Source organism: Meriones unguiculatus, chromosome 21, assembly GCF_030254825.1.
Source record: "Meriones unguiculatus strain TT.TT164.6M chromosome 21, Bangor_MerUng_6.1, whole genome shotgun sequence".
NCBI lineage: Eukaryota > Metazoa > Chordata > Mammalia > Rodentia > Muridae > Meriones > Meriones unguiculatus.
Genome location: NC_083368.1, coordinates 16,402,588 through 16,427,387, shown reverse-complemented (window position 1 = coordinate 16,427,387; position 24,800 = coordinate 16,402,588). Strand labels below are relative to the sequence as shown.

The window sequence follows — 24,800 nt, the reverse complement described above, 5'->3', positions numbered from 1 at the left end:
GATGCATTCCTAAACGTGTTAGAACCTTCTAGAAAACAAGGGAAGATTTTCCATTAAAATGCTGTGCTAGAGAGCAAAGAAAATAGCTGGGGAAGGGGAAGCTGAGGAATGAACTCGGATGCCAGATGGAGGCTGGATTCTTAGGACAGAGGGTGGAAGACCTGAGGGCTCGGGGAATTCTAGCAGCAACGGCTCTCAATGCAGCCCCCGACTTCACACATACAGCTCTCACTGTGGAAGTTACGGGTGCCTCTTAGTGGTCTCAAAGCTAGTCGGGAACTTTGCCTCTTAGGTTGCACATCTATACTTGTAATATCAAGACATGCCTGTCGTTAGGAACTCATTTTATTCAGTAGGGAGTGTTGTAGTAGGAACAAAACTATATCCTTCAGTCCTTGAGAATAACACTTGAGGGGAAGGGGCTGGGGAGGGACAAGGGCACACGATGCCAGTCCTGGGCCTAGCTGAGAAGAAAGGAACGGTAGTAGGAGTGAAAAGGTGGTGTGACCGCTCCCTTCCAGGGAGCACTGTGCAGGGAACACTTGAAAATCCCACAGTCAAAAAGCACAGGCAATGTGGGGGCTACTCAGGCTGGGAAGGCCCACACAGTTTGCCACTCACTCACTTCAATCAAGGGTAGAGAGGAGAGAGCAACAAAATCAATGTTAAGACGTTGTCTGGGGCCCGTAAAATGGCTCAGGGGTCAAGTGCTTGTCAAAGAAGCCTGAAGCCCTGTGTTCAATCCCTGAACCCACATAAAGGGGAAAGGGAAGAAATGACTTTCATATATGTGGGTGACTCGTGTGCTCACACACACACACACACACACACACACACACACTTAAAGTTTCATTTCACCTTATTATCATTTACTTTGTTAAAATAATATTATACTTTTTTTTTCCCCCTTGAGACAGGGTTTCTTTGTGCAGCCTTGGCTATCTTGGACTCATGTTGTAAATCAGGCTGGCCTTGAACTCACAGAGATCCCTGTCTCTGCCTCCCCAAATTCTGGGATTACAGGCGTGTGCCACCACGCCCAGCTGACGGTGCACATTTTTTTTCTTTAAATTCACAGATATTCTGACAGGATGTACCAGCTAAAAGCTCCTGGGAAACATTTGTCTTCTCAAGTACACATTTTTTTAAATACTGTGAAAGTATCTTACCAACACTTTCCATTCACAAAAAATGATCAAATTCAACTCAACTCAAATGCTTTCACACCTGGGTGCCAAGTACTGTGCTGGGGTTCAGAATGGCCACGAACCCGCTCCCATCCTCCGGGACCTGCCGCCTGCCTCCTGGGGCTGTGTCTCAGTCTCCCAAGCCTTCTGCTCACTACTTGTCGCATTTGCCAAAGCACAAGTGAGGGAACATGTGTGCCGGGCTGGGTCTCTTACCTCAGCTCTTACTATTCTGTCCACGATGGTCTCCAGTGTTTCCAGCTTACTGCACTTCACCACACCCTCAAAATACTGTGAGCGGTGCTGCAGGGCCTGCGTCACCGTGATGTCTAGGTTATTGTATGTTTTCTCAGCAGCAAGATTCTGTAAGAGTCATAGGAAAAAACACATCCTTCATTTCCATTTGGATGAATAAGCAATTTGATTTTTTTTTTCAACCAAGACAAGGCTGTCCTGGACTCACTTTGTGGACCAGGCTGGCCTTGAACTCACAGAGTTCTGCCTGCTTCTGCCTACCTGAATACTGGGGTTATAGGCATGCAAGACCACACCTTGTAGGTTTTACTTTATCATGTGTGTGTGCATACATGCATGTCTCTGTGTGTGCATATGACTGCATGTGTGTGCAGTGCCCACGGAGGCCGGAAAAGGGTATCAGATCACTTGAAGCTGGAGTTACAGGTGTTTGTGAGCCCCCTGACACGGGCATTGACACCTGGGCTTTGGTCCTCAGGACTGAGCGTCTTAACTACTACGCTGACTCTCCAGCTTGCACGTCAAGCTCTAGCAGGGCTTTCTGACAGGCTTCGCCCACTCTTGTCCACTAAGGCTCCACGCCACACATGCGTAACATCTCTTGAGAAAGCGACTAACACTTGCAAAGGGTGAGATGCCTCACAGGGAGAGCGCCAGCGTCAGTGTTTCCCAGTGGGTTCTCAGAGCTCGTGGACTCTATGAGGGAGGCGTGGGGGACAGTCAAGATCTAGAAGAGACCCATGGAGTCCCATCAAGTTTAGTGGGTCCATTCGCCCAAGGTTCTAATGGAAAGATTTTTGGTATCCACTGTGTTAAACAGAATGGGTTGAACTGAAAGACTTGAGGCAGCTGTAAAACCATAATTAGTGGCAGGGTCAGAACTGCAGCAATGTTTGTTGTATACATTTCAGCTACTGAACCTGTTTTCCTTCCAAACAGTGTAAAACACAGAAACTACATTTAAGACTGTGTGGGAAAGAAGGTGCTAAAGGCGAAGATGTAGCGCGAGTGAGGAAGCTCGTGCTGACCATCGCGGATTTGCTTCACGTAAGGCACGCCAAGGAGACTGTAAGGCGTAGCTCTGGTCTCTTAGCCGTCTCCTGAGGGCAGTGTCTCCCAACCTGAGCAGGAGTCTGCACTGACAGGGACCCAGCTCGTGCGTTCCTAGAGCACGGCCACAGGCAGAGAAACCCCACAAAGAAACATGGCTGCTTATGGTGCATGGGCTGTAGGATAGAGGCAATGCAGCCCATCACGCAGCTCGAGGCTGGTGTAACATCAGCACATACTTACACACAGTTCACTGGTAAATGAACGAATAGTAGAAATGTCACCACTGGGAGGAGACTAAAATTCTCTCACTCAGAAAGTCAGAAATTATTACATCAGGGAATAAACAACTCAATCTGGTTTTGGTTTTCATTTGTTTTAAGATGTACTCTGAATGACAGGCTTAAAGACATGAAAACATACTTACAATTACATCAAACTTGGAATAAATATCTACAACTTTCCCTAAAAATGAAAACATATGTTAGAAAAACATTTTAAGAACAGTAAATTATTTAAAAAAAAAGTCTTAAGTGGGTAACTATGTGGATTAAACAGTGTTGAGTAAAACAAATGGGCTTATTTAAAAGGGGTCATTCAAAAACGAACCTGAGATGGTATTTTAATGGGAACAGGAAACAGACTGCTTCCTAATTGCTGGCTACGGGAACTGCGTCCCAGAGAGCATTTCTCTGCGGTTGCCTCATTCCCCACTCCTCCCGGCCCACCAGCAGGGCAGCAGGCGTGGCTGGGATGGCCGCACATACCTGACTCATCCACCACAGGCAATGCTGATATCCGTCTCTCCACAAAGATGTTCAAGGCTTTGATGATGGGAGTGTCTGGGTGAATGAAGGCAATGTTGTGGTACGTTCCTATTCCAAGCTCGTCCAGGTTCTGCTTCATGAAGGCAGGCTTTGGCATATCAGACATCTGAGCAAGGAGAGACATGAGAATGCTCTAGGTCCCTAGCATACCCTTCCACACTCATTTTTCCAGATCCGAATGAAAAACTATGTTCAACAAATTAAAGGGAGTCTTTCCTAACCATCAGCTTGGTGTCTCGTTGTCATCAGAGGATTCTATATCACAACTGTCTCCCTCAAACCACTCATAGCTCTACACCTTATCTTCCTACAAAAAATGATCCTGTGTATTCATGTTTTCCCTTTCTTCTCACCAAAGCATTGAGGAGAAGATGGGATCAACAGGTCTGTCTCAGGAATTATGCTGAAACCCAGCATAGAAAGAATGCTTTATTCTTAATCTACACTCGGCCCTGGGACCTGAAGTGGTGCTAAGGCCTGTGTGTCTGCAGATCTCAGGCCTGACTGGCTGAGGCTAAGCTGTTCTTCCTTCCATCCCACCTCCATGGACTGCACACTCCCCAAATGAATGCAACTTCTGACTATTAAGAACAAAGAATAAGCCAACTGAACACAGCAGAAAGAAGCTTTAAAACTTAGCTTTCTTTTTCTGACTATTTCAAAGGAGGAGGGATAAGCTGGAAGAAAGTCTAGGATCAGGTTGGATAGAACAAGTAAGTTTATGGTTTCAAAGATCCACCTTTTAGAAAGGGCATAGTTGACGCCATCCTCCTGGTGTACCTTATAATTATCAGGAAAAGATGAACAATTAGAAGAAACAAAATGTTCAAGTCAAAGAGTTCATCAATATTCAAATCATGAGACTCCTAGAAATTTAGAGAAAAAAAAAAGAGAGAGAAAGACCTATTAGGTCATCTAATCCATCTCCATAGGTGATATTCCCGTTTTAGAATGCTTGCTTTCCATATGCCTGGAGGGGCATCACTCCCTTTCCCCAAAGTGACCCTGACAACGCAGTAAAAGCTAGGGCATTAGTGTTTCTTTATTTAAGATATGTATTTTTATCTGAGAACCCCTGGCGAAATATTCTGGCTGCAAAGGTTCTATCTGCCATATTGGTCCAAATTTAGGCAACCCTCTTTCTATAGACTGGATGAGTGCACCAGCAATGGTGTTAACATCACCAACTGGACAGGGCTGCGTGAAGGCAGCTGTTGCACAAAGCTCCCAAGATAGTGCCAGCTATTGGCCTGCTGTCACAGATGGGCTTGAGGGACTGAGCACCTGCCCTTTCACCCAAGCACTTGGTCCTATGACACTTCAACAGGAAAGGCTGTCACACTCCCTGGCTATTGACTGATGGACGACACCCTCGCTCGCTCTTTCTCCTTCAGTTGCCTAGTAAATGTGATGGGCTTTTCACAAATTCTTTTAACATTTATTTAAGCAGAAAATGCAATGTGTCTCTGGATGTTCTATTAAACTATGTGACCAGTTAGGTTACCAATGCATGTCTCAATCACTAAACCCTTGACACCTCTGTAAGCCCATAGCCCTGCAAGGCTGCATCCAGGAGAGCAACTTGAGCCCTTCCGTAGACTTGCACGCCTAGTTGGTTCCTGACGGGAAGCTGCAGACAGGATCCTGGGAAAGCCCCTTGGAAGCATCTTTTAAGTATTTATTCCCTTCAGCAAGATGACTTTAGTGATCTTTCTGGACCTGCGCTGCTCCTCCTAACTGATGACCTCACTCCACATTTAGACAGGTGATAGATGGGGTGGGGCATAAAAGCCTCCCAGAGCTTTCCTGCTCCTGTGGAGCCTCCTCTAATACTACCTGTCTCAGAGGTTGGGAACACAAACCACAGAAGTCCACTGGGGAGGTGTCTCTTGCTCCCATCTGACCTGCCTTCGTAGTCTCTGGCCACTGCAGCTGAGAATGATATAACCCCGCAGATGGTGGATTTTATTTTTTTTTGCTCATGTTTCTAAAACCATGTCCTCAACAAACGCAAACCATGTCCTCAAACAAAGCAATCTCTGCCCTAAGCCCTGGCTCCACCCATCTCGTGCAGCAGACCTCGGCGAGACTGACTTACAAACTGCTTTAGCTCCCCGTGCATGGAGGCGATACAATGCCCATCTTCAAGGAACATTCCCCGTTTTTATTACTTTAATACTAGGACTAAGAAATGACGGCATTTGAGCTGTCGTCAACGTGGACAGCACACAGCGCACACGGTAGTGAGTTGAGAAACCGAAATGTGAAATGGAGACCTTGGAACTAACGTTTTCCTCTACCAAGAGCGACAGGAGTCCGTTTACTTGACGTAAGTGACAGCTAATACAACTGTATCTTTAGGGACTACTTACAAAAAGCTGGAGGAACTTGAGGATTCTTTTGTGGGTAAGTATATAAAGTGCATTCCCACTGATAGGGTCAATAACTGGCAATCTGTGGATTTTATTTTTGATCAACGAGTATACAGCATCGAAGAGGCTGCGGGAAAAGCCATTAGAATCATTAGGAGGCTTTCAAGAAAAATCAGAAAAACTTTGGACCACCCCTGTTTTACAGTATTTTCACTACTTTTATATTAACAGACTGAAGTTCATTAGCTTAGAGTAGTCATGGCAAAGGTTTACATGGGAGATCTCCGTCCATCTTGGTGTATCTCGAACTCAAGAGGGAAACATGGACCCCCAGAATGGCAGGATTTTAATAGCGTGCCCAGGGATTGTGTTTGAAAGAGGCAAGGCGCGAGCCCTCAGGAAAGCCAGCAGTGAGCCCAGCACTGAGGCTGGGTACCAGACTCCCAGGGCACCTGCCTGCTCTGCCAGCACACCCTGGGGAACTGCCCTATTTGAGTGTCCTCATAGTTCTCTGCCACCTTTGCCAAGAGGCCCATGGGGTGTATCTTCCCCTGCCATCTGGAAATAAGGTAACAAGAACAAGTGTCTTCTCTCTCTAGAACTCTTAGGCTTTAACGGTATTTCCTACTCTGTCTGTCTTGTGTTGAGAGCCAAAGGCTGAGCCCAGCAGCTGCTTTCCCACCAGACTGGGCCTGGTCCTGCTTTGTCCTTCCTGCTCCTTCTAGGCTGGCTCTGGTCTGCACTGAAATCACTGTGAGAATGTTCCATCACTAATCCCAGTGTCTAGCTTCTCAGACCGAATGCTGGGGGTTAAGAGTGAAACACTGAGTTCAGTAGCTGTAATAGGATTCCTCTACTGCCACTGCCACAGAAGAGCTAGATGTTCAAAACTGGCCTGGATGACCAACCTCCCAGCCTATTACCAATTACTTGTATTTATATGACTGTTCCACTCCTCACTCTACTCCCTTTTCCTGCTTCAGGTCTTGATAAGCTGTCCAGGCTAGCCTTATGCTTACTAAGCCTGTAGCTAGGTTGGCCTTAAACTTGCCACCCTCCTAGGTCAGCCTCCCCTGAGTGCCAGGAGTCCAACTATGTGTTAACTACGTGCCTGGCTTTGCTGTGATTTCCAACACTTCTCAACCTCTGGCATAGTATTGGATTAAGGAGGCTGGCCCTATGAAGACTGGGGGTTATGTCTGTCTACTTCTAGTTATCCGTCATGGCAATAAAACGCCTAAATGGCAAAGAATGCTTTCAAGTGCGGGAGAAAAAGCTTCCATGTTTACCTGGCATCTGGAGAAATATTCACCAAAGGCTTGAAGGTTTCTTGTAAGTACAACTCTGCATTTGTAGAAGGAAAACAGGCAGTTAGTTACAGATCTGCTGTGTGCAATGCTGCTTTACATTCAAATATCCTCAGCTGACAGAAAATAACTAGATGAATGAGAAACTCAAATAAAAGATAATTTAATTTACCTCAAACTACTATTGCAGTCATGGTTATTTTAAGCAGCCTCAACTGTTTTTAGGACATGCCTTTAAAGAAAAATCAAATGTAGGAATAACCCCCCCTCCCGATATTTCCACAGACACTGATAACATCAGGAAAATCTCTGATGCAGAGAAATGGGCAGCTGCCATTGGGTCCTATCAAGTTCACATTATTATCATGAAATAAAACATTTACGGAATCCCTTTGAGTGGATTTTCATAAGCTGGGAGACAGTATCACTTTAACCGGTGTTCTTCAAATGATCTTGTTTTATTTCACTAAATCGATGCTCAAAACCCAGGGCATGTTGGGAATCTTGCCAGCATGTGCACGTTTTCTTTGTAAAGAAATCGACTGTCTTTGGTTTGCTGAGGTCGGCATACAGAAGGTACCTGAGACCATCCTGCTATTATCACATCTTCAAACATCACTGTAGCTAGTAGGAGTGTAAATATAGCTAACCCCGGTCGACAGAATGCCTACAGCACAACTGGATGAGAAGTGCCTGTCTTGGTGTTGTTAATCATGTCATTGACAGGCCATCTGGATGCTGTGCTGCCTTAATTCATTTAGCTTGCCTTGATAAAGCCATGCTCAATAAAACACACCCCTTGGCAAGTTTTCAAAGCCACGAAATTAAAAGGGCCTGCAGAGGTCTGGAGAACTCAGCAGAGGTTGCAATTTCTCAGCTACCTCTGAAGGCTGGTCATTCTCTCAGCTACCTCTGAAGGCTGGTCATTCTCTCACATGTGATGGGAAGAGCAAAACCAGATTCCTGCTGTGTAGCTACAAAGTTTCCTATGTGCTCCTACCCTTTCTGCTATGGCTTTTTCTTGAGCACTGGCCAGGGCTCTTAGGCTCTGATCAGTTGTGGTCCTCTGATTTGTCCCATGTTCTGCCCTGTCCACTATGAGTCTTTGAGATGGCAGCAAGAGATTAAAATCTGGTCCTGATGTATGCAAAAATAACATAAGTGTACAGAGTGAATTCTGGTATGGCAAACAGTTCTTTTGTCCATATGAGTGTGTGTATCTGCATGTATGCATATTTGTGTGCGTAGGTCAGAGAACACCTCAAAAGCTCTCCACCATGTGTTTTGAGGGACAGAGTCTCTCACTGGTTCTGGCCTTGCTGGTTCAACCAGGCCGGCTCATCACTGAGCCCCCTGTCACTGCACCTCCAGTGCTGGGGCTGCAAGTGCACATTGCATGCTTGGCTTTTTTTTTTTTTTTAACAAGGATTCTGAGGACTGAGTGCTGGTTCTCAGGCTTGCACAGGCAGCACTTTACTCCCCAAACTATCTCCCCAGCCCAAGAGTTCCTGAAATGATTTCCTTGTAATTCCATCTGAACCATTCAGATATAACTTTCTTGTCCCAGTTTTGCTGTAGTGGTAGAAGAATAATTCAGCTTTAATCGGACAGCTTGCTCTCCTAGACTCAGGCCACGGTGACCAGATGTCTGAGGCGATGCTCGCTGGTCAGCTCACTCATCTCTACAGCTCCAGGCCTATGTAAGGCCACACATGTGTGGCTACTGGAAACACAGTCAGTCATAGATGAGCAGCATGCAGTTAATATGGAAGACCCTCAAAATGGAAAAGAAACAAGCAGAGAGCTGTAGCCAACAGGCTATAATTAAGGGCAGGAAACGACCCGAGACAGCAGAACGCACTTTTCACGCATTATCTCTCCCAGACACTGAAGAGGTTAAGGCGCAGCAGTGCTTACCCCTCCATGTTTCGATCTTATGTTCCTCTAATTCATAAATCTGTACCTGCAAATAAGAAAAAGCCGTATCTACACGGTTGCCATTAAAAGGGGCCCGCAGCTACACTCCTGTTAATCTGTTTATAACGAGACAATTCGGGGACAGAGGAGGATGTATTTTCAAGTACTAAAAAACAGCTGTAGCCTGTTTACATACTTACATTTTAATAGATTTTTTTTCTAATTTTTAATTTAATAAGTGACCACAGAGATTTGCTATATGGTATCTGATGTCCTTTATCACATATAACAGAATATTTACAGTTGTGTAAAAAAACTTCATTTTTTTCTATTTTTTTTTAATCAAAAAAATTAGTAAGCAGTTGAAAGTTAATAGGTTTCATGGTGACATTTCTGGTTTGTGTGTATGCATCAATACATGCCATTCTTAGTCATTTTTTCATTGGCCTCCCCCACCTATTCCCTCTAGATTTGTCTCCTTTCCTCCCCTATTTTCATGTCATATATATTCCTTTATACTTCCTTATTCCTCACTCATGCTCCCTAAGGCCCCTCCCTCCCTCTCACAGTCTGCTCTCTACTTTTGTGTCCTACATAGAAAGATCTTCCTTCTAGAGTTTTCCTCATGAAGAAATCCACTTTTGTATTTTATGTGGGAATTACAGTCATGTGCTACTCGGTGACAGTTTGATCAAATGATGGATCACAAACATGACTGTAAGAACCCATCGATGTTGTGGCCGTTTCAGTCTGAGTAAAGACACTTTGCTGGGTTTATTCGTCGATGAGACACTGCTTGGAAGAAGCTCCCTTGTTAAATACTGCAGGTTAGTGGACAATGGAGAAACATTTGCCTTTTCCATACCCTGTATAGTAGAACTAGTTATGTAGAACACACAACTGTCCTCCCCACCACAGCAGACAGGACCAAAACCAAGCAGTGTTTGATTAGGCCAGACTGGGCTCCAGTTCAAATCGCCCTTCTAGAACATCTGGGCTAGGTGCCAGGGTGTCTGCCACCAATGGTATCCAGAATAGCTTTTTCCAACTGGGCAGGAAAGAGTCAGAACCGAATTTCTTCAATTTTGGTTACTATGTCCTCTTTCCTAGTTTCCTTATAGTGGCTATAAAACCATGAAGGAAGGGCTAGGGCTGTGGAGGATGGCCTAGCAAGCTCAATGCCCTGGGGTTCCCCCAGAACTGAAATAAATAATAAATGTAAATCCTGGATGATGATGAGTGACTATCAACTCAGAATACCAGGCCTGCAAAAATAAAGCCCTGTAGCCACTTTATCTCCGGGTGAGGCGCCTAGGCCAACCACTGAGAAGAAGTGGGGGAGGCACCACCCTTCCTGGTCCTAGCAGATAACTACTGCACACACCACCACGCTGCACCACCATCAAGCAGCAGGAACTTATGTCAGGGCAAAAAATGAGAAAGGGCAACTCTACAAGCTGAATAAAACAGTTATTACCCCCCTCCCCACCCTCAGGCCTTCTCCAAGCCTCAAATAAATGGCGTGAGACCAAGCTCACTGATTACTTGGACTGGAAGTCTTATAATGACTTCCTATGTATTACACATACTGGGGAAACCCACCCCACCCCGGCCACACACACAGTGAGGTCCATGCCGCTTACCATAGGTGATTTATAGTATCTGTGTAGTATATTTATGAAATCTGTAATCGTGAGCATTCCTGAAACAAAGAATCACAGGTTAAAAACAAAACTAAGGGGCTGGGGGTAGCTCAGTGGTTAAAGCACCAAAGTGTGAGGACAGGAGTCTGGATCCTTAGAAACACTGGCAGATATAGTGGCCCACTTTAGACAGCAGAGACAGGGGACCTCCAGAGTAAACTGGGTTGTCAGACTAGGCATACTGGCAAGCTCTGGGTTTGACTGAGAGATCCTGACTCAAAGAATAAAGTGAACAAATGATAGAGGATGATTCCTGGCATCAATCTTGGGCCTCCACACACATGCATTCCCATAGAGTGTATACACACACATACACACACACACACACACACAACGTGCGTATACATACATATACACACACATGTAAATTTGCATATACACTGCCCCCCATCACATGCAAAAGTTCATATACACACACACACTCACAACACACACACACCCATGGAAAAAGACAAACAAAAAGACATGTAGAAGGAAAGCTTCCAGTGGCAAGTGAACTTGCGACATTTACTAGAAAATCTTGCAAAATACATCTCAAAGACCTCAGGATCAGTCTAGTACACTAAAGAAAAAGCATGTATTTCCAACACTAAACTAGAAATGCAAACTGAAACTTAATGGACAGTATGATTGGCAGATTAAGAGAGAACTAACTAATGATCATAAAATACCGCAAAGAACTGTAACTGCATGGGCTCCAGCAGCAGATGGAGAATTCCCTAAGTGTGAGGAAGTGGGACTTCTGGGTACTTGGGCTGCTTCCTGAGAAGCATTCTGAACACAATGGGTTTAGCAAAGAGTTGCCACTCACTCATGCCTACTATCTGCTGGAATCTAGAACTGTTGACGGTGAAAAAAAAAAAAAAAAAGAAAAAAAAGGAAGCTTTCCAGAAAAACGGTACAGTGCAGAGGGAGAGGGTACTTAAATAGTTAATTTCAAAATAATGTTCTGAATGTTAGAGCAACAGCTACTGACTGTGGCCAGCTGAGACAGGGTTCACCCAGTCGGAAGGCTCGAGCCTTTCCCCTTTCAGTGCTAGGGTCACGGGCAGGGCCCGCACATCCTGAGCGAGCCCCGTAACCGTGAATGACATCCCTGGCTCTTGACTACTGAAGACAAGGTCTTGCGACAGCTTAGGCTGTTGCAATCCTCCTGCCTCTTTGTCCCAAGTGCTGGGATAACGGGGCATGAACCACCGTATCCAGGGCTTACCCAGCATTACTCAGCTTAAACGATTTAGCAGACACTGATGGTACTTGAATTCTGACAATTGCTGTCATTTACAAGGTAATGATGTGCAGTGACACAGCCCGGAGCAAGTGCCTCCAGGACATCGGACCACACCTGTGCTGACTTCCTTCCCTGAGCCTCCAGAAGGCTCAGAAATAGCTAATGGAAAAGCCACTACCCTCCTCCCCATAACAACAACCACCCCCCCCCCAAACCCAAACCACCTGAAAAGCAAAAAAGACTGCAATAAGGTTACAATACTGTCTTAAATTCACTAGTGGTTTGGTCTTGTCCAGTATGCAAAAGCCAGAATGTTCTTCAGTTTGGAAAGTGTCTGTCAGGCTGAACTAGCAGGGATGGAATTACTGGAGCGCTCTGCTGGAAAGGTCCCTTCTCAGGAAGCCTTCCCCAGACATGCCACTCACCTACAAAGCTCTGCTTTTTACTTTCCCACAGCGGCGCTGCACGGACTCCGTTGGCTACCAAGGCAAAGAAGGCCTTTTTGACCTGCAGAGAAATAAAAAACAAAACATCCTTTTAAAGTCCACATTTCAGGAGGAAAAGAGCCTCAACTAAGGGTTCAACCAAATCTTACCAGGAATTACCAATGACAGGTGGTATGAGTTTGGCAGGCTACAAATAACATTTGTTAGCAAAATGTTTTTCTGTAAATAAATACCTCAAGCTATTTCGATGTATCTAAGCTTTTGTAATTGTAGCATGACACTGTCACCTTTGCAAAGCTCATCTAAAGCAGTGCCAGCAAATAAAAAAAAAAATCACAAAAAACCCTCATTTTTCTTTTGCATGTACGTGTATGTGTTGTCTGTAGGTGTGCGCATGTGCGGAGGTTAGAAGACGACTTCAGGTGTTGGTTTGGAACAGTCTGTTTTCTTTGTTGCTGGCCGCTTCCCACACCAGGCTAGCTGGCTGACACGTTTCCACAAACCCACCCATCTGTGTCTCCAATCTCTCTATATAGGAGCAACAGATTACAGAGGCATGCTACCAACGCCAGCCTGCTACATGGGTCCTGGGGATTTGCACTCAGATCCTCACACTTGTGGCAAATGATTTGAACACTCAGATGTCTCTTCAGTCCTTGTAAGATTTGAATGAAGGTTACAATTTTGTGCCCAGCCACACTCAGCAGCATACTCTGGGTCACACATGGCCTACGGGCTGCAGGCTGGTCACATCTGGTAGAAGGAGTGGGGATTATTTTTTTGGAAACTGAAAGGCAATTAGCTTTTTATTTTTCTTTGCTGTAACTAAATATACAGATTTTCTATAATTAAGATCATACAAAATAATTAAATATCAGCCTAATTTCTCCCATGTGTGATGGATAGAATTCATCTGAAACATAGTTATAATACATGTATTTGAAATGGTAATTGGCTAGTATATTAAAAATCACAGCAAATTATGTTTTCCCATCCCCCCCAAAGATGAGAAAGAAAGGCTTACAGTAGCTATCGCTGCACTTTACAGCACTAGAGACAAGCATGAGCTCTGGGGCCAAGGCAGCGCAATCACTGGTTTGTGTGTTAACACAAGGCACTTTGTTCGACTGTAACATAACATCCTCAGGGATACTGTAAGGTGTCACACTTGATTTATTAAGAGCCAAAAGCTCAGGGCTGAAAACAATTCTCTAAACAACAAATGCAAACAAGGAAAACACCCCGTGATCATTAATAATTCAAGATACACACATGAAACACTAAAACATTATTCAGAGCTGCTGCTGGAGTGTGGACCGGAGCGAGAGTGGTCCCCAAATGCCTATGTGGGAGGAAGTGGGGTCACTGGGTGTGGCCCTGAAAAGGACATTGAGACCCTATTCGCCTTTCTCTTTGAGATAGGGTCTTCCTGTGCAGCCTAAGCTAGTCTAGAACTTGGGATCCTTCTGGGTTTTAGGATTCCAAGCAGCTCACCACTCCTGGCCCTTCCCTTTCCCTTCTGTCTCTTTGTCTCCCACCACCATGGGGGTGAATAGGTCTTCTCCACCACCTGTTCTCACCATGATGCACTATGCTGCCACAGTCCCAACCAGACCAGGAGGACTGACAGTTTGTGGCAACCTGAGGAACTGCCATAATCAAGCCCTTCCCTTTGAGGTTGTTTATCTGGGCTATTCTGTCTCCATTTAACAAACACATGCTTTTAGGTCTTCTCTGACATGATTGCCATTTTTTTTTTTTTTTTTTTTTTTTTACTATATTTACTTATTGTGTGTGTGTACAGGATGGCTCATGCTACAGTATATGTGTAGAAGTTAGAGGACAACTGTGGCAGTCAGGTCTTCCTGCCATATGGGTCCTGAGGATTGAAAACTGGTTATTGAGCTTAGGGGCAAGCACCTTACCCAGTGAACACCTTGCTGGCCCATGAGCACTATTTTAAGAAATATGTTTGAGCTGGATAGTTTTTAAATTAATTTACTTATTCACTTTACATCACAGCTATAGCCTCCTCTCCTACTGGTTCCACCTCCCTTCCTCTTCCTCCTTCCCCCTCCCCTCCCCTTCAAAAAAGGGGAGCCTTCCCCCTCAACCCACTCAAGCACATCAAGTCACATCAGGAGTGAGTGCATCCTCTTCCTCGGTGACCTGGCAAGGCAGCCCTGCCAGGGGAAAGTGATCAAAAACCATGCAACAGAGTCCTTGCCACTGGATAGTTTTATGTCAACTTGATGCAAGCTAAGATCATCTGAGATGGGGAGACTCAATTAAGAAAATGACTCCATAAGAGCAGGCAAGCTGGTAGGGCATTTTCTTAGTCACTGATGGGGAGGGGCCAGACTACTGTGGGTGGGGCCATCCCTGGGCTGGTGGTCCTGGGTTCTATAAGAAAGCAGGCTGAGCAAGCCAGCGGGAGCAGTCCAGTAAGCAGCACCCTCCACGGCCTCTGCATCAGCTCCTGCCTCCAGGTTCCTGTTCTCAATGCTTTCAACGGAACTGTTAGCAAAATCACCCTCTTCCTCCCAAGTTGCTTCTGGTGATGGTGCTCTGTTTCAGCAACAGTGACCCTGACTAATACAGTGTTTGAGCACAGCTTTTATTAGGAACCACAAAAACCATCCCTGTTGTTTGTACTACAGGCTGTCCCTGCTGGATTAATTTTGGGAGTGGAATTCTTTTAATCAAAGATGTTAGATGAGGCACTATTTTTGACATTAAGAGTGGAAAAACATCCACCCGGCAGAAGAAACCTATGGAAGTGGGAGCTTAATTTTTAAAAAAGATTTTATTTTTCTTTTATGTGTTTTGCCAGCATGTCTGTATGCACACTGCAGGTATGCAGTGCCCGTGGAGGTAAGAAAAGGTGTTGGGATCTCCTAGAACTGGAATTGCAGGTCGTTGTGAGCTGCCATGTGGGTGCTGGGAACTGAACCTGGATCCCAGAGCAGCAGGTGTGATTGATTAACCACCGAGCCAGCTCTCCAGCTGGGCGGGGTCAATATTTATGTAGGCTGACTGACTACTTGAAAGCAGGAGGAAATTCCGGCTTTCTCATGATCAATCAGCCTAAAACCCCTGCTCCCAAGTACGTCACTTACAATGTTCCCTGGGCTGTGAAATTAAACATGGAAGAGGGGACTGAATAGTACCAATTCATGTTTGTTTGTTTTAAAGATGGAGTTTTGTAGCCCAGGCTGGCCTCAAACTTCTGATGCTCCTGTCTCAACCTGGCGAGTACTGTGATCACAGGCATGCCCGAAAGCACACGTGGCTCAAGCACTGGTTCTGTGTGTGTGTGGTATGGGTGTGCCACGGAAGCGTGCGAGTCCCACTCATGCTGCTGGAGGACTACTCTCCTTTTCCGGTCTCAGTGTCAGATCTGTTCTCCACAGCACTTCCAACATTGCAGGCAGCCTGGTAATCTCTACTATCTCTTATTGCATCAGGATGTGATTCATCTGTGCAGAAATCAGACTCGGTTTTGTACAGAGACAACATTCCATAATCTCTAAAGGATCTTCCTCTAATCATTATTTATCTCACCCTTTCTGGCTCATGACCATTTTCCTTGACAATGAAAGCAGCACAGTAGAAGGGCTCCACTTTCTACAGCCATACCAGGGCACCAATCTTGAGCAAGGGGACCAGTTCCTTCCCTTCCTTCCTTGTTTAGCTATTTAACAAGAACTTTAATGGCCCAAAGCCCAACTTTAGCCATTAAATACGAGGGTCCTGTCCTCTAGCTTTTTCCAGTCTGGGCCATCTTACCTGGAACACTGGGCTATGGCCATGACACTTTCACATACAGAGTTCCATGTTGGGTGCCCTCTCGAGGGGACTTGCAAAGTGGGACATGAGGAACTGGACATGGGCCCTGACCCAGACTAACTGAATAACCACTTTTCCTTGTGCATCTTAATTTTCATCTCAAATTAAAATTATAATGTGCATCCCGCTTTTCAGAATAGCCTTCTATTTTAGTTTTGATGACATGGACATACACTTGTGTGTGTATATTCATTTTAACTCCCCTTCATCCCTCCTCCCCACTTTTTGAGATGGTCTTCCTATACAGTCTTGGCTGGCCAAGAACTCACTGTGTAGACCAGGCCTGACTTGCAGCAATTCTCCTGCCTCTGTTTCCTAAGTGCTGGGGTATAGCTTTGACCTGCACATTCCAGAGGCTGGCCTTACCCTCAGCCTCTCATGGCTGGCTTGAAACCCTGTGACAAGCTTTCTTGGATGAACATGACACAGGCCACTCATTCTTCTCAAGACAACCCCAGCCAGCCTTGCCACTTTCTTGCTGGGGACAGGTTTCACCATGCCCTACAGCAGGAAATAGCTTACACACAGAATGAACTGTTACACCTCGCTCTCTTACATCTGCAGAAACCTGGAGTGGATGCGTGGGGCAGGCCAGAAAGGAATGTAACACCCAGCCAGTGAATGGCCCGCTACAGGAGGGCTTATCAGAAACTGCTTAATTACTGTTTAGCCCATGAAGCTGAAGAGGCTCTAGCTGCTCATCTGCTGCCTCAGTTCAGGACATGCTCAAGCCATGGTGAACGAGGCTGTGATACTGTCACTTCCAAAGGACCATGAAGACAGGAACACACGCTAATTCCTCAAGGGCAATCTGCATGTTGAGCCCTGGGACACACAATCTATAAGCTGTGGAAGGATGGAGCTGTTGAGGATGTATCTTAACTTAGAGCAGTGCGGTGCCACTAAGCTCCGTGAGCCAAACACACAGCAGCATACGGCGCCTGGAACAGCCTTGCTGGTTTCATGGGAACGGTATTCCTGGGCAGAAGACAGCCAGTGCAGGGGTCAAGCCAAGACAGGTGCAGGTACCCATCAAGGGCAACCAGGGAGCAGCGGGAATTAGAATGGTCTGCCTCCACAGGGATCTTTGATGGTAGCTAACTGATTCGTATCCCAGGAATGAAACAGATCCAACCTTCTCATTTAGCTATTTAACAAGAACTTTAATGGCCCAAAGCCCAACTTTAGCCATTAAATACGAGGGTCCTGTCCTCTAGCTTTTTCCAGTCTGGGCCATCTTACCTGGAACACTGGGCTATGGCCATGACACTTTCACATACAGAGTTCCATGTTGGGTGCCCTCTCGAGGGGACTTGCAAAGTGGGACATGAGGAACTGGACATGGGCCCTGACCCAGAATGCCGTTCCAGTCCTCTAGTCAGCACGGGAGCTCTGGGAACAGGGAACAGGCGGTGGGTCAGCGAGAGCTTGGGTCGCCAAAAGCAGAGCGGGGCTGTGGGCTCAGGCTGTGGGCTCAGGCTGTGGCTGTCTCCTCTGGCCCTGAGTGGGTGACCCTAATACCTCAGGAAGCTCTCCAGGGGCTTGCTGGCTTGAGGGTAAGAACAGGTAGAGCATCCTGGGGGCGTACGGAGTTTGATGACACCAGCTGTCACCACACGACTCTCACTGGGTCTTCTGGAGGTTGCAGGTACACATTTATATGTGTCAATGACACTTGTACTGAAGGCCTTTAGAAGTAATTTCCCCCAGATTGTAGCCCGTGTAGCAAGCTCAGCTGATCCTCTGCTGGGCCTATGACACAGAAAGGTCAGTGCTTAGACAGCTGCACAGAGCCTCCACCAATAAGAAAATCCACAGCAGAAAGACATCCCGATACAACCATGCCTGCACGGCTATTTATTTCCATTTGGGAAGCCGTTCCTGGTTCATTGCTGGGTCCAGCAGAGACTCAACAGCTAACCATGCAGCTCTGCCTTAGCATTCCCCGACCTGAGCTGGCTGTGGTGTTCATGGCGCTGCTCTACCGTCACATGAGACGGTGCTTGCCTTCCCTGAGGTGTGATGACACCAATGCCTGCAGTGTCTTCCTCTGGCAGGAGCTCGGGCTGGAAACAGCTGGCCTGTGGCTATGTTTCACAGTGTCCATGGGCAGCATGATGGGCCATTCCAGGGTGTGGTGGTGATGATAACCCCTTAGTGGGCACTATTCTATACTATAGGTTTGATTTCTGCCTCCTTGGGTCTGAGGGATAGCAAGGGGAGTCTTGGACCCTTCAGTTAATGACAGTATTAAACTTAGATGGGTGGCTGAGTTGATCTCCCAAGATCCAAGCTGGAAAGCCTTGTGCAAGAATGTTCTTCTTCCCTTGTCTATAGGTGGCACAGTGTTCCACTCTGTTCTTACTTGTCAGTGCTATCCTCTAGCCTTGGAGCATCTCCCTTTTAGTTGCCTTGGAAATGGCTTTCTTTTGTTCACCAGGTCCATTAAGCCTTTTATAACTGTGATCATTACACATGCTGTTTTACATCCCCCTTTAAAAAACAAAACAGTCCGGGCACAGTGGCACACTCCTGTCATCCCAGCACTCGGAGAGGCAAAGGCAGGCAGATCTCTGTGAGTTCAAAGCCAGCCTGGTCTTCAAAGTGAGTCCAGGATAGCCAAGGCTATGAAGAGAAACCCTGTCTCAAAAAACAAAACAAAACAAAAAAACCCACAACAAAACCCACAATAAAACAAAACATAAAATTTCAACAAACTTCTTCCTTTCTTGTCTCTTCTTCTCTCAAGTAGCCCAGGCTGGCCTCTAACTTAGCATATAGCTAAGGATGACCTTGAACTCTTAATCCTCCTGCCTCTATTTCCCAAGTGCTGGCATGCAGGTGTGTGCCACTACACCTTGCTCTCTTTTCTTATTCTCCTCTTCCTCCTTTTCTTTCCAGACAGGGCTTCCCTGTGTAGCCCTGGCTATCCTGGAACTTGTCCTGTAGTGCAGGCTGGCCTAGAATTCACAGAGATCTGCCTGCCTGTGTCTCCCGCGTGCTGTGATGTGTCCATTTCGGAAGTCATTAACTCAACAGAGAGCTCTGTGTACTGAGAATTTTGGTTTCTTTAAAAACACAGAAATGTTTTGGGAATATGTTTTTGTTTTAATCCCAGGTGTGGAATATGGGGCTGCTTCAGGCTGTCTATGACTGACTATGCTTTGCCTCATGCTCTGGCAGAGATAGGATTTTGCCAGCTGCAGAGAGTTCCTGCAAGTGTACCATGCTTGGAATTCTGGGGACTCTTGAGGGAGTATCTAAGTGCTACAGCCCGAGGCGGCAGCAGGTGCTGCTCTTGCTGCCGGTTGCTGTTGCAGTCGGCTGCTCTTTGTCAAGTGGTCGTGCACAGACACAAGTAGAAGAAACTGAACATCCTGATAGCAAAGATCAAACCTGCCCCAAGGAGCTCAACGCATTAGTCAGCAGGAAAGTCTAACAATATCAACGCCCCTTTCCCTTCTGACCTTGTTTCTCTCCTACCAAGTGTTGGGGGCTTTGAAGGGTAAAATAAGGGTGGCAGAAAAAGGAACCCACAAAGCAGCCAAAACGCTGATACACCTCTGGATACAGGGGGGCATTCAGGCCCTTCTGTCACTTTGGTCCCTGCCTGTTTTCTTAGCTCTCAGGGGTGTGTTAAGGACCACTACTGTAGTTGGTCTTTGTCGAGAACTTCACGTACATCTTCCTCTTTTGCTCTAACCAATACCAACATGCTGCGTCTCCTTGTTTATCAATTCTAGCTCCCTCCGAGCTCAGCGACTCACAGGATAAATGACTTCTGGATAGGATGTGCACACGGCTTCGGCTAACGGCAAAAGTGATTCTTACAGTATTACCGACCTTGGGCATCCGGAAATTTTTCACATATTACTCATCCTGGCTAAATTCTTAATTCCAAAGAGTCAACCCCAGGGCACAGTAAAATCTAGATAAACAGTGGATTGGTACTTGTGGCAGTTTACTTAAATGTGAAAGGTCAAGAGCTGCTGCTTCTGAAAGGATGAGTGGGGAAGACAGGGCTGAGGGTGCAGTGGGCTGGGCCAGTAGTTTATTTTGGGGACTTGGAATGTCTAGTGATTTATCTACTGAAATCTGTATCAATAGCTGTAGAGACATTTCTTAGAATAACTTTGTAAGGCCCACTTTTCCTATTGTAATCATATGTCTGCTTTCTGTCCTATGTCAAAGGATCAGAGAGTCTTAGGGGCTTACAGGGACCCTGAGGATCACCTGAGAAGACCCTAAGGGTTACCCGAGGGTTATCAGATTCAGTGAGAATCTGCCAGCTCACATGTGTTAAAGCCCACTTACAAAACCAACTGTATTTCCATAAATTAAGAAAAAACTTTTGGCAATGCAATTAAGCAAAAGCAAAAACCACTTCTGTCTTCCGATTGGTTCCATGTGACAGGAACAGAGGCAGGAAGAATGGTTCCAGTGGTCTGATGCTTCCTCTAACATGTAACATGTAGGAAAAAGGCAGCGGTAGGAGGTGAAAAGCAGCCAGGTAAAGCTGGAGAAGCCAGGTAGGCCTCTCCCAGGTCAGTTCTGGATAAACTTTTCTGGGTGCCCAGGGTTCCATTTTGGTTTAGGTCGAGTCTGCCCCCTGCAGGCTGTTGTTGAAATCACATCATGCTGGCTTTGGGTGCCTTCTCTTTCTTCCCATACAGTTGGGGTTTTTTTCCTGGGGAAGCATACCCTTCATAAGCCACTCGCCCACAAGTTCTTGGTTTAGTATCTTCTTCTTGTAACACAAGTAAAAGCAATCTGGTGATGTGGTGTGTCTGTGTGCATGCACATGTATGCATATGTATATCATTCACTGGATATAACATGATTATTACAGTGAACATGTAACTTAGAACTTTCAAATGCAATTATAAGCCATACTGATAAAAAAAAAAAAAAAACGAGCGCCAATAAACACAAATTTAAGAGTAAAATGATCAGGTTAAAATTTCCTGTTGGAATAGACAAATAAAGTTCTTTTTCAAGAAATTATCCACCTCAACATCTTTTCTAATATTGATCATATATTTACTGAATAACCAAGAAAGACAATCAGACCCCAGGAAGGCAGGACAGTTTAGTACAAATAGGTTTAGGCTCCAACCCATGGCAGACAGGCCTGGTTCAAATCCCACACCTTACCACACCACACTTACCACTTACCACACTTAGTCTGTGGACTAAGCTTTGATTTATGTTAAGCTAGAATTCAATTTCTGTGTTAGTAGAATTTGCTCAGCCATAGTGAGTTCCTTATGAGGTTACCATGGGGATTCAGACAAAACCTCAGCCCAAGGCCTGAAAGAGCTCCGGAGAGGCTCGCTGCCATTGCTGGATTGAATCACTGTGCCAACAGGTGCCCCCGTGAGCTATCAGAAGCCAGGTATACTCACTTGCAGCGTAGTGTCAAAGACAACAAGCTTTGAACTGGTTGGAACGATGTCATAACACTTGTGTGACCTCATGAATCGCATATAAACGCCACTTTCTGAGTCTTCTGCTAAAAAGAAAAAGCAATGGGTCAGTTCTAAAAAACTGCTCCCACTTCAGCGGATGGAGACGATGTATCCAGAAGACCCACTGCTAAGAACTTGATGAGAAGAGGCTATTCCTTCTACCTCAGGACTGTGCTGGAAGTCCTAGGTGGCATAACAGGATGGGGTGGGGTGAGAGAAAGGCTTACAGGTTGAAAAGAGCCCCCCCAACTATTTGCATATGATACACATGACCCCCAAATGCCTGTGGGCAGGCAGGCAGTCTCTCAATGGAGTCTTCCTCTGAAGACGCTACGTTATTTTTCTTATCAACTTTCACTTTCTATCTTGTTGACGCGGATTGTACAGTATAAACTCTATCTTCCTTCCTTGACAATCTCTTTGAATGATCGAACTCTCACTCCAGCAGTTAATTAACTAATTCAGCTTACAAATAACCACTGCATATGGCTTAGTGCAGGTTCTTCCCAAAGCTGACTCTTAAGACCAAAAGGTGAGACAAGGGTAGAAACCCTCAAAATAAGGCTGCCCCACCAACAGGTTACAGTTTGACATAACTGGAGGCAAAGGCGTGAGGAAAGATGCTCCAAGATCCTGGGTACAGATCTGTCTTCCAGCAGGAGACAGCGCCCATGCCCTACGGGTCAAGGGTTATTCTTCGGGTATTACCTGTAGTTTTTCTGCCCTGAAGCACAACTACCAAATGCCTATGGGCAGAGATGGTGAACTGGAACAGGGGTTAGACAGAAAGGATGTGCACATCTCGGCCCCTGCCACCTGTCCCTCACAGCTCCCAGTGTGTCAGGAGCCCCCACGGGAAACACTGCAGGAACCACCACGAATGCTGTCCTCACGCGGTTGAGCACACTGCCGAGCACAAGGTGTAGGCTTGCGAGGGCTTGGAGCCAGTGGTGGCTGAGCACATGAGTAAGCGGGCGACACTGATTCTCGAAATCCTTACCTACCAGAAAAACAGGGTCCTTCCCAGAAAGAACAGCAACACCGAGAGGCTAGGGGAGAAGTCAGGGAGGCTCTGATCCACCTCTACCATCACAGTAGCGGGGTTTTCTGCTCTATGGGCAAAATCAGTTCTGTACACTGCACTTACCCAGCACCCAAGTTACCAGCTGCCTGCTAAATAAGTACGAGTCCAGGATTCAGACAAGTGAAATCAAGACAGACACTAGCAATAACAAAATATAACCCCGAAGGGCACTTTACAGGACACTTGTTTCAGGAGTTAAATCAAGCCTTTTGGGTCAGAGTGTGGATCAGCAGTAGAGTATTTGCTTCTCAGGAACAAGGCCCTGCATTTGAGCACCAGCATCCCCACTAAAGCCAAGCAGACAAAACAGGCTTTTCATAAGAACTCTGAACACTGTACGTGTCTAAAAGAAATATTTCTAAAAAACCTACGTAGCAGGATTGATTAAACCTATTTTTAAATAAAATCTGTAAATTTTATGTTAGACATATTTTGAATGTAACCACTTAATTCCTCATGACTGAAAAATATTTAGGTGTATGTGTGTCTATGCTGAGTGTATGCCACATGAGTGCATGTGTCTACAGAAGCCAGAAGAGGGCATCAGATCTGCTGGAGCTGGATACACGTGGTTGTGAGCTACCCAGGGTGGGCACTAGCAATTGAACTCCAGTCCTCTGGAGGACCAGTAAGCACCTGTAATTGCTGAGCCATCCCTCCAGCCAGCCCTTCTTTCTCTTTTTATTCCACTGGCTCTCCTGGTTAGAGTAGGTCTATCCTCTTGGTTACTCCTCTAGAAATCCCCTCTCAGACTCACTCAGAAGTGTGTTACATCAATTCAGGTGTTTCATGGCTAGCGAAGTTGACAATTAACAATCACAGGGCTTGTGAGGTGGCTCAACAGTCAGGGTACTTGCACCAGAGCTGATGACCAGAGTTTGCTGCCTGAAACCTACATAGAGGTGGAAGAAGAGAAGCAAGGCCACAAAGTCACTCTCTGACCACCACGTATGCACGTCACATCATCCTTGCTTCACCTCATGCACACACAGTAAATAAAAACTGAAATAAGATGAATAATCATAAATCTACTGTTGTCAACCTGACACCTGAGTATCCCTCCTAAAACGGAAACATTCCACCCTTCATTTCTAAAAGGCTCCCATTAACTGCTTAGACATCCAAGCCCAGGTCTCCTCCCAGGCTCAACACAAACTCAACTACTGTGCCTGTAAAATTAATGACAAGCTGGGCATGGTGACACACGGCTACAGTCCCAGCACACAGAAGGCAGAGGCAGGTGGATGTCTGTGAGTTCCAGGCCAGCCAGAGCCGCAAAGCAGCTGCATATTCCTTGACTCCACCTTATGAGAACCTCTCTTCTGAGCAGACTGAAGTCACTCAAATTTCTCTGCTTTCATTTTTGCTCACATTCTGATTATAAAAGCAGCAAACAATGCCTGTACCACAGATGGACGCTGTGTTGCCTTGAAATTTCCTCCATCGGGCACAAATTCTTTGCCAGAGTGTGACATGAATGGTGTTGAATCCGATTCTTACTGGCATTCTAGTCATTTGAGCGCCCAGTAGAAGAGCCTGTTAAGCCTCCAAGTGTCACGGTATCATCAACACTTGCATATTCCCTACATCTCTGTCCCAAAGGCTTATCAACTGTGGAACCCTGCAGTTAAGGTCGAAGTCTGGCATTACCAAAAAGCCCCTGAGCTCCATGCTAAAATGACAAGACTGACTCCCTTCTTCAGCTGGGTTCCCTCCTCTCCTCTGGCTCTGGGAACCCTCAGATCCTCTAAGAAGTGTCACATAGCCCTCAGAGAGATTATAGGCCCAACTCTTTCCTGATAAGAAACCTGTTCAGTGTGCACACCTGGGGGGGTTCCTAGAAATACCCTCCACGATAATGAGACGTCTTGGTGCCTTAGCTTTCAACCAATGATCTTTTTCTGTTCCTGGAGTTCTTCTTCTACCCTCCCCCCACAGGATAATTAAGTACTGCATTCCCTTTCTTACGAAAGGACTGTGCTGCTTCATGTAAATGAAGTATCTCTGGCACTCCTAGCCCCAGGGAATCAAACACATTCACCCCTGAAGCCCCTCCCACTGCCAAAGGTTTATAAGTCCCTGTTTTTTGAGGCAGTGTACCCAT

General features: G+C 46.0%; 1 protein-coding gene across 8 annotated transcripts in view; it reads right to left on the bottom strand.

The window, feature by feature from the left end:
* The window catches only part of Prkag2 (protein kinase AMP-activated non-catalytic subunit gamma 2), a 366,379-nt gene that overhangs the window by 5,199 nt on the left and 336,380 nt on the right, over positions 1–24,800 (bottom strand). For 6 of the 8 annotated variants that reach the window (XM_060374088.1, XM_060374089.1, XM_021657793.2 and 3 more), the window contains 9 exons: positions 21,550–21,656; positions 12,275–12,356; positions 10,559–10,617; positions 8,916–8,961; positions 6,981–7,035; positions 5,692–5,818; positions 3,260–3,425; positions 2,920–2,957; positions 1,404–1,550 (listed from right to left, as the gene is read on the bottom strand). In XM_060374088.1, coding sequence (XP_060230071.1) covers positions 1,404–1,550; positions 2,920–2,957; positions 3,260–3,425; positions 5,692–5,818; positions 6,981–7,035; positions 8,916–8,961; positions 10,559–10,617; positions 12,275–12,356; positions 21,550–21,656 — 827 coding nt within the window. The remainder of the gene's footprint in view (positions 1–1,403; positions 1,551–2,919; positions 2,958–3,259; positions 3,426–5,691; positions 5,819–6,980; positions 7,036–8,915; positions 8,962–10,558; positions 10,618–12,274; positions 12,357–21,549; positions 21,657–24,800) is intronic. The other 2 variants (XM_021657796.2, XM_060374092.1) reach the window with 1 other exon arrangement.